This window comes from Lipotes vexillifer, unplaced genomic scaffold (assembly GCF_000442215.2).
Source record: "Lipotes vexillifer unplaced genomic scaffold, Lipotes_vexillifer_v1.1 scaffold1115, whole genome shotgun sequence".
NCBI classification, from domain to species: Eukaryota; Metazoa; Chordata; class Mammalia; order Artiodactyla; family Lipotidae; genus Lipotes; species Lipotes vexillifer.
Genome location: NW_006792080.1, coordinates 1,100,419 through 1,110,239, shown reverse-complemented (window position 1 = coordinate 1,110,239; position 9,821 = coordinate 1,100,419). Strand labels below are relative to the sequence as shown.

At 62.4% G+C, this 9,821-nt stretch overlaps 1 protein-coding gene across 3 annotated transcripts in view; it reads left to right on the top strand.

Moving 5' to 3' along the window:
* MGLL (monoglyceride lipase) overlaps nt 1–5,655 on the top strand; it is a 102,588-nt gene extending 96,933 nt beyond the window's left edge. Inside the window, exons 7-8 of one of the 3 annotated variants that reach the window (XM_007465265.1) lie at nt 3,058–3,273; nt 5,385–5,655. In XM_007465265.1, coding sequence (XP_007465327.1) covers nt 3,058–3,273; nt 5,385–5,510 — 342 coding nt within the window. In that variant the 3' untranslated portion in view covers nt 5,511–5,655. The remainder of the gene's footprint in view (nt 1–3,057; nt 3,274–5,384) is intronic. The other 2 variants (XM_007465266.1, XM_007465264.1) reach the window with 2 other exon arrangements.
* Nucleotides 5,656–9,821: the final 4,166 nt, after the last annotated feature.

The following is a 9,821-nucleotide window of genomic DNA, read 5'->3' as shown; positions in this document are numbered from 1 at the left end:
GCTGCTGAGCCTGCGCGTCCGGAGCCTGTGCTCTGCAACGCGAGAGGCCACAACAGTGAGAGGCCCGCGTCCCGCAAAAAAAAAAAAAAAAAGGCAGGCGCCCCAGTTGGCCTGTTCCCAGCTGTCAAGTCAACCTTGCTGAGAGCCCTCAGACCCCCCGACAGGGAAGGTGCCAGAAGAGGCTGGGGCTCGGAAGAGGACCCTTCCTCGATGGGAAACCCAGGCCGAGGAATGTGACGCCCCAGCTCGCTGCCCCGCGCTGGGGTCAGGCAGCCGCACGGCATTAGCCTCGCTGTGGGGCAGACCCAGCCTGGGCCCCAGGGTGCACGTCCCATCCAGAAGCCCGGCGTCCTCCGGGGCATGACCACCGTCACCCCCATTTCACAGATCAGCAAACTGCATCCCAGAGAGAAGAGCCTTGCCCACATGACACAGCTGCGAAACGTCAGGGCTGGGTGGTCTTCCTCACCGGGTTTCCCCCCAAGAGAAAAGACTTCACGTCTCAGCCAGTGGACACACCCCCAGAGGTTGGTCACCTGGAGCAAAGATGCCCTGGCTTGAACCTGGGTCCACAGCCTCCAGCTGATGTCTTCGCGGCTGTGCTCCAGAAATGGGGGACAGGGGGACAAGAGAGATCGCCAGAGACCGAGTCCTTGTGCTTTCAACTAAACTTGTGCTTTGAGATCTCTGCTTCACGTGCAGTTGTGAGAAGTAACTCAGAGGGGCTGTGTGCCTTGCCCAGTTTGCCCCAGAGCTGACATCCTGCAAAACCACAGGGTTATGGCGACCAGGATACCCTCGGGGGTGAGTCAGGCTGTCCCCACAAAGACCCCATGTTGCCATTTTGTAGCCCCACGCCCTCAAGCCTGACCACCACTAGTCTGGTCTACATTTCTCTGATTTGTCCTTTTTTTTTAAATATAAATTTATTTATTTAGTTATTTTTGGCTGTGTTGGGTCTTTGTTGCTGCGCGCGGGCTTTCTCTAGTTGTGGCGAGCCGGGGCTACTCTGTTGCGGTGCACAGGCTTCTCATTGCGGTGGCTTCTCTTGTTGCAGAGCACGGGCTCTAGGCTTGCGGGCTTCAGTAGTTGTGGCGCACAGGCTCAGTAGTTGTGGCTCGAGGGCTCTAGAGCGCAGACTCAGTAGTTGTGGCGAGCGGGGTTGGTTGCTCTGTGGCACGTGGGATCCTCCCAGACCAGGGCTCGAACCCGTGTCCCCTGCACTGGCAGGTGGATTCTTAACCACTGCACCCCCAGGGAAGCCCCCAATTTGTCCTTTTAAGAATGTCGTGGAGATGGAATCCCACAGTAAGTGATCTTCGGGCACCGACTGTTTGGTCTTTGGTTTTGAATGGGCTCAGGCTGCTGACCGGTGCTCTGGGCCTGGCCTGGGCTGGGAGGGAGAACGCTGTCCATCTCCTGCCTGGGGGACAGGACACGACCCTCCCCCACTAGGAGAACTTCCGGTGGATTTAGGTCTTAAGCCCTCAGAAAGCAAAGGCCCTGGGGTTGGGCGGGGCTGGTTACCTTAGGGGAGGGTTTGGGCTTCTGAGCCTGCTTACCTGAGAGGTGGTGGTCCCTGCCCTGCCTTCCCGGCAGCCCCTCTGACCCCGCGCGGTTGTGGCTGGCATGGGGGCCTGCCCTTTCCCCGACACAGCTGGCCGCTCCTCCCAGGTCTAGAATGGACCATTGTGTACACAGCGCCTACGTGCCCCAGACGTGGGAAGAGAGCCAGGAGTGGGAAGCCACCTGGGCCGTCAGAGCAGTTAACCCGGAGCCGACGCCCTGCCGGGCTTCACTGCGGCCAGCAGGGCAGGCGCCAAGCCGCTCAGGAAGGAGGTGGCCTCGCGGGCCCTGGCCCTGGGCGTTCGTTCACCGGGACACCCGGCAGCCAGGGCTCTCTGGCCCCGCCGCGTCTTCCCGAGCAGCCCTCCTTGCAGACCCTGAAGGAGCCCCTGCCGCTCCCATGTTCTCGGCCCCCAGACTGGTGGCCCAGCCCCGCGGGAGGCCCGCCGTCTCTGCTGCAGGAAGGGGCTCATTCTTCTCGTGTGGCTTTTCCCAAGTGGCCTGGCTCGCCTGCTCCGGAGGAATCGGGGTGGTGGGGGACCTGGGACAGCCTGTCCGTCTCCAAGTGGACCCGGGACCCTGGATGAGGCCCTGCGGGGAGTCGTCACAGGGAGACGCGGCCCCCGCCCGAGAGTCAGATGGAGACACAGTGGACACTCAAGCCTCCTCGCGGGCAGCTGACCCTCTGTTCCCTCACCCCTCCTGACACCACACAGCTCTTGAAAAGAGAGGTGAGGGAAGAGGTGTCATGGTCCAGAGAGTTCTGTGGGCATGTGTCCCGCCTCAGCTCACAGCAAGCAGGCCACTCACTGTCCCCTTGGGCCAAGAGGAGGGAAGCCAGAAAGTCAAGGATGGGGCCCGGGTATCCCCCACAAAGGGCATGGTCAGGTTCTCAGCTGCAGGCGAGGCCAGTGTCAGAGGAGGTCCCGGCAGGCTGACGGCTGAGGAGGGCGGGCCCGGCCGCTGTGCGTGTCCGGCAGAGGGGCAGCCACGTCCACAGGCGCAGGGGGACAGCAGACCTGCCTCTCAGGCTGGCAGGCAGCCTGCGGGAGCCACGTCCTGAAGCCCGCAGGGGTGTCCTGCCCAAGCCTTTCCCTGGCCTCGTTCCCGCACAGACAGCCCTGTGACCCGGCAGTCGTGGGTGCCCCTCGCCCTCTTCAACCAGGGGACACTGTGTCAGGACAGACAGACTTAGAGAAAACAGAGTCCACTCAGACTGACACCAAAACATCTTCCGAGCTGTTCCTGTGTGAACTCATCAAAGCGAGCATATGATGCTGCTCACGTGAAGAAAACCCACAGCTTGATACTGAAACCATCCCAGGGCACAGGCGTGGATGGGGGGGTCGCAGAGCAGGCTGGAAGCAGGGGCAGCGCGGCCGGACTGACCGGGGGTCCCCACCCCAGGCCCGCCGCCGGGGTCGGCTCTTCAGAGCCAGAGCAGGAGGGACTGCGAGGGACTGACGGGCTCCGGTCTCTCTCCTCCCGCAGGTGGACATCTACGACACGGACCCCCTCATCTGCCGGGCAGGCCTGAAAGTGTGCTTCGGCATCCAGCTGCTCAACGCCGTCTCGAGGGTGGAGCGGGCGCTGCCCAAGCTGACCTTGCCCTTCCTGCTGCTGCAGGGCTCTGCCGACCGCCTGTGTGACAGCAGGGGCGCCTACCTGCTCATGGAGTCCGCCAAGAGCCAGGACAAGACGCTCAAGGTGAGCAGCTGCCCCACGTCCCTGGGGCGGGGAGAGTGACGTCCCTCTAGGGCACCTGCCTGAACCCTTGGTTTAGGGCTGGCCTGGCCCCCGGGGAGGCACGTCCCAGGAGCACGAGGTGTCTGTTGATTCTGTGGGAGCTCGAGAGTCATTAGCTGGTCGCTCGTCCGGTCAAGGAAAGAACCGCACCTGGCCTCCGGGCAGAAAGGGTCGTCTTCCTTGGAGAGCGTTAGGCGTGTCAGGCACAGCAGGATGGAAAATGCTGTTTCAGGTGGAGCAGTTCCCGGGTATCTGGCTGAACCAGGAAGACCCCTGGCTGGAGGATGGGGAGAGAGCAGGTGCACCGGCTGTGTCCCCGCCACGTGGCAGCAGAGCCTGAAGGTGGCTCTGCGTGGTCCGCTGGGCAGACCGCCACCCCAGGGCACACGCGCTAACAGACGTGTCCCTGGACAGTGCCGCCCCAGCTTGGGCACGGCCGAGTGGACACCCCGGTCGAGGGCCACCTCCCGCTAGGTTATAGGGAACGCGGCAGCTCCCCGCAGGTGCCACACCTGCTGCCTGGGTGCCGGGACTGGTGCTCAGCTCTCTGCCCCGAGCCCGCCGCACCGCTTGCCCCAGCGCGGTGTGCTACAAAGGCTCTCACGTGTCTGCACTGTCCAGCGCCCCTCCGTCGCGGCTGAGAGTGGCAGCCCCTGGCCCAACACCCCTGCCAGAGGGAGGCCCGGCCGAACTGCAGGAGCAAGGAGGGGAAGGAAAGCCGCTCCCATCACGGCGGGAGACGGTCCCAGCCGCAAGTCCCACGTTGGCACCCCCGAGAGAGAGTTGAAATTCAGAAAAAGAATTGAAATCAGGGTCTCAAAGAGATATTTCCACCCCATGTTCACGGCAGCCAAGAGGTGGATGCAGCCCCAGTGCCCACTGAGGGGAGGTGGTCCGTCCAGGCAAGGGGATGTTTTCCAACCTCGAAAAGGGGGAAGTTCTGACGCCTGCTGCCACACGGGTGAGCCTGGAGGAGGCTGTGCTCAGCGAAATGAGCCGGTCACAGAAGGCCAAATAGTGCGTGATTCCACGCACATGACATATGCAAAGTAGTCAAAGCTCATAGAAATAGAAAGTAGAGGGACTTCCCTGGCGGTCCAATGGTTAGGGCTCCGCACTTTCACTGCTGGGGCCCTGGGCAGGGAACTAAGATCTCGCAAGCCGAGTGGCGCAGCCGAAAAAAGAAAAAGAAAAGAAAGTAGGGTGGTGTTTTCAAGGGCTGGGAGGAGGGCGCTGTAACGGGGACAGGGTTCAGTTGTGCAGGATGAGAATATGGCACCGCGTGCAGAGATACTTAACACCACTGAGCCGTACGCTCAGAAGTGGTTAAGATGGTAAATTTCACGTTATATGATGTGTACTACAGTTTAAAGAAAAAAACAAACACACTTGGAGATAGCTGTTGGAAATCGCTGAAATGGCAAGTAGGCAGGTGGTTAGACACATGGAGAGTTCAGGGGAGGTCTGGCTGGAGATACAGATTCTGAGTCATGAGCACACGGGTGGTTTTTACAGCCAGGGGCCTGGACGGCGCTCCTGGGGAGAGGGGGAAAGAGGCCCGACCCCGCGTCGGCCGCACCAGCCTGCAGCTCAGGAGGGCGGCGTGCTGCAGCCTTGACCGAGAGGCGGGAACAAGACCAGGAGGGTCGAGAGCTGTGGGAACCACGGAGGAAGGTGTTTCTGGAAGGTTCCCCTGGGTCAGCTTTTGAATGATGCTGAGAAGCCAAATCCTACGAGAGTGAATGTGATCCCCGGCCACCGTGATGTGAGGGCCGTGGAGCTGGTTTCGGGACCACCGCCGTGGGCGGGTGGGAGTGAGGGGCAGCGGGGGTCCCGCAGGGCGGAGACGAGGCGCAGGTGGGGCAAGGCTGGAGGGGGAGTGGCGTGGAGAGGGGACAGTGGTTCAAGAAAGGATCTGATGAGCATGTTGGGACTTTTCCAGCTGTTTGCAGGACCACCTGCTGCCCAGGCGTGGGTGCGTGGAGAGGGGGTCCTCTCCATCCGCTGCCCAGCTGCCTTGCCCACATGTGTCACTCGCGGTAGCCATGACTTCCTGTCTCTCCTAATTGCAGATTTACGAAGGTGCCTACCACATCCTCCACAAAGAGCTTCCTGAAGTGACCAGCTCCGTCTTCCGTGAGATAAACACGTGGGTCTCTCAAAGGACAGCGGCGGCAGGAACGGGGTCCCCGCCCTGAGTGCCCTGGCCAGCCGTCGGGCCACAGTGGGGGAAGCAGGCAGAGGAAGGGCAGGAGCTGGCTTCTTAGCTGTGGCTTGCCAACAAACAAACAAAAATCACAAATTGGAGGAATCCCTAGCACAATTTACTAAAAACAAGAAAAAAGGCAGTCTTCTCGCACATCAGGCCGTCCGCCACTGGATCTGCCTTAAGTGGTGGACACTTTATGCAAAAATAGGAGGTCACAGCACTTCCCAGAGAATGTGCTGGAAGGCCTTAGGCCGCAGGGCCCTGCCCCACCTCTCCCGCTCCGCAGGGTCTCAGGACCCCCACTGCCGTAACTGGAGGGGTCCCCTCCCGCCACCCTGCGCCCCGCCCTCACTGCCTCGGCTGGGGCCCCCCTCTGGCCGCCGGATGCGGGGCGGCATCCACTTCCCCGGCAGACTCTGGCGCCGCCGCGGCCCAGAACATGCCTGCACCTCCTCAGCACGTGTCCACCCGTGACCCGCGTCAGCTCCTTGTCCGCCGGGAGCCCGGGGTGGGCTGTGTGGCAGGTGGGGCTTGGCCCGGAAGAGGCACCCTTGCCCCCTTCCCTCCGCGGGGCACGTCAGGGCGGCTCTTCGTCGCTGACTAGTGTTACCTGGGGCTCAGAGGACGGTTGTGTTGGAGATGGAGTGGCTCGTGTGTATAGCGTCTGTTCTGAAGCAGAGCCGGGTGGGGGGCGTGGGAACCAGGGGGCTTGAAGGCATGGGTGCCCGACGGCCCTGTGCAGCCCCGGGGGGCGGGACAGGCCTGTCCCAGTTCCCGCCTGCCGGGCCACAGCCGCCCTGGGAGCCTCGGTGCTGGCAGCACAGCTACCTCTGGTGGCCAGAGAAGCTCCCCACGCGGTGGCCCTGCCCACGGCTGCAGGCCTGAGGCCACAGCAGCCCCGCTGCCTTTCTCGGTGCCAAACCCATGGCCCCCCACCCCTTGGCCCTCAATTGCGCCAGAAGTAAACGGGGTCACCACCCACCCAGGGGGGTACTTTGACTTTGAAATGGGACTCACTGTCAGGTCTTGAGGCCCCGCCTGCAGATGTGGCCGTGGTGGGGATGGAGCCGCCGGGGCGTGGAACCCTGGCGGAGGTGCGGTCCCGCCACCCCAAGGCTTCCCTGCCTGACGCAGAGGCTGGGGCTAGGGCTTCCCCCCTCCCCTCCCCCTCCAGCGCTGGGAGCTGACGCCCCACGTGTGCCAGTGTTCTTCCAGGTCTGCTTCTGGGTCCACCTCCAAGGGCCCCCGAGCTGCTCACCCCAGCGACGGTCAGCTGGCGGGGGCCTTGGTGCGTGTCCTGCTGCCCCTGCCCCTTGGGAGGGAGAGGCGCCCAGGCACCCAGCCCCGGGGGACGGCTCCTGGGTCCCCACAGAGAGCGGCTTCATCGCCTCGTCTTATTCCTCTGGCTTCTCTTTGGAGGAGAAAAACATGTAGAAAATGCAAAGAGAGGTCGGCCCTACCTCCCCAGCTGGGCAGCCATGAGAAAGTTCCTGCTCTCAGCTAAGGAAGGGGAGAAACTCCACCCACAAACCCCAGGCGCCCAGCCGTCCCACCCGCAGGTCACAGCCTGCCCCCACCCCAGAAGCATGCCATGGCAAGGCCATATCCCAGATTAAATACCAGGCACGTGGTTTGACCAGTAATCTTTCGATGCATGAATTTATTTATTTGAAAGCTCTTACAGAGGCATATTCAGTCACCTTTACAGATCTGGTTAAAGAATCACCCATATTTAAAAGAAAAAAGTTATTTGAAACCAGGACTGTTTCCTCATCTGGGAGGGGACACAGGGTACGTCCACCTGCTGAGTCAGGGGTGCAGGCAGCAGCGTCTGGAGGCCCCCAGGGAGCACCCTCCCATCCTTGCCGCACCGAGAAAGTCTTGAACTGGGGTCACCCTCCGTGTTGGCGGCTCCGTGCCGATTCCTGGAGCGCCACCGCCATGCCATCGCCGTGGTGCAGGGGAGCTGGGTTTGGAAAGGAAGCGAGGTTACACATGGCCTGGCCTCGAGGTGACAGGAGGACAGAGGCCACAGAGGGGCCCTGCACATGCAGCCTCTCCAAACCACGCCTGGGAGGACGGACATATTACTCGGGACGCTGGGCCCAAGCACACCTGTGAACTCCGTGCCGCCCCGTAACTCAGAGGCTGTGCTGGGCCACACGCAGTGGTTTCATGCCTGAGAAAATCTCCAGCCACTGGAGGTCCCAACCCCGCCAGGGCCCATTCCTTTGCTGGGATGGGGGGTGGTGACCCCAGCTTCCCCGTGGCTCTTGGGGGCCCTGGGGCTTGTGTTGAGAGCTCTGGAAACCCCCTGCAGGGCCCCACCCTCCTGCTCTTCCTTCACCACTGCTGGCATCAACCCGTTAGGATCATAAGCAATTTACTGGTTATTGTCATTGCTGCTGCTCAGCCACCTTCCTACACGTAAGCTGTTAGTGGGGACCCATGTATCAGTTTAGAACTATTAAAGCACCAACTTCTGCCACAGCTAACCCTAATAAACCACATGTTTTCTGATGGTGTCGTCTGCCTGTCTGTGTGATCTGACCGCAACAGTCCCTTGCGGAGAGACCAGCGGCCCTTTGAGAGGCTGCACTGGGGGTCTGGGCCGGTCCCCCGATACACCCCAGTATGCGGACCTGACCGTCCCTCCTGCGGAGCGGACTGCACGCCAGCTTTCTCGTACAGACTCGGCCACCGCTGCCACCAGGGGCCAGGCCACCCCAGTTCTGGGCTCCACGGCTGACCCTCCTCCACAGTCCCACATAACTTCTGACAATGTAGAGACAAGTTCTGATCTCCGCCCCCCGTGGCTGCACCTCTGCCTCACCCACCTGAGCGCAGGAGACCCCAGCTCGGGCGGGTGCCTGCACCCCTCCCTCCGTCCCCCCTGCGCCTGACCCAGAAGCAGAGGCTGTCGGCTGCCTGTCTGTCCAGGCAGACCATCTCCCTCTGGCCCCACTGGCCCCAGGGCAGTCACTGTCCCCTCCTGCCGGTGGCCACAGCAGCCTCCTCTGGGTGCCCCATCGCCCCACTTGTGTCCCGTTGGTCTTTTCCCACATAGCCACCAGAGCGGGTGTTCGAGTCAGGCGGTGGCCCTTCCCACTCCAACACTCGTGGTCCCATCTCATGCAGAGGCGGCCACGGCCCTCCCAAGCCTGCAGGCCCTGCCTGGGCCCGTGGCCACACGCCAGCCTCTCTGTGGAGCCTTCCCACCACCCTGTGTAGAGCTACCCACTCCCTGGCCCCCGCCACCCCTCCTGCAGCACAGCCACTGCCATCTGACTTGACCACTCTGTGGACCCTCCATAGCCCTGTCCCCCCACTGGAGCTGAGCTGCGGGAGCTGGGTCCTCGCGTCAGACCTCTGTGTGTTTTCCAGGGGTCCCTGGTAAATATCTGTCCAGGGAGGGGTGGGGGGTGGGGGGACCAGTGCTCTCTCTGGGCCAGGCTGGAGCCTGGAACTGGGGTTATAGGCGCAGGGCCCACTTCTTGGTGGGCGCCCGTGCCCTCACCCAGGCCACACCTCCAAGGGCCCCCTTGGGTTTAGTGTTCTGCTGTTGCTGGCTTGAAATCCGCAATCTTTCTGGGCATCGTCCTCCTCCCGAGTTCTTGGACCATCCTTAGGATCACTGCTCTGGACTCTTCCTTGGGCAGGTCGCCCGACTCCACGTCACTTAGTTCTTCTGGGCTTTGTCTTTTCCTTCCTCTGGAACATGTTGCTTTGCCCCCTCGGTTTGTCTGAGTTGCCATTTGTATTTTATGTCTGCTAGTTACGTTTCTCGACCTTGGAGAGGGGGCCTGTGTAGGAGACGTCCCGTGTGTCCCAGCGGTGCTCTCTCCTCTCGTCACCCGAGCTACATGCTCTGGGGGGTGGGGGTGGGGGGGCTGCGTGAGCCCTCCTGTGGCAGGGGGCTGACCACGTGGGGCGCCTGGTGGGCCTGGCTGCTTGCCAGGCCTTGCCCTGTGTGGATGCCGCTGGCTGCTGGTTAGCGGGGTCTGGTCACGAGGCGGCGGGCTGTGGGATCCTAGGGGACCCCAGGCTAGTGCTGGCTCACTGGTGGGCAGAGTCGGGGCCCCGAAGACCCTGGGGTGTTGCCCACCCACTGGCGGGTGAAGCCAGGTCTTGGGGTTAGTGCCTGTCTACTGGCAGGCGGAGCCGGGTCCTGGAGTCTGGCTGCAGGGCCCAGGGGTCCCAGAGCTGGTGTTGGATGGCTGGGGGTGGGGGTGGGGGGGCGGTTCCTGACACAGTTGGGTCTGGGGTCCAGGGTGTCCTGAAGCTTGCGGTGACCTGCCAG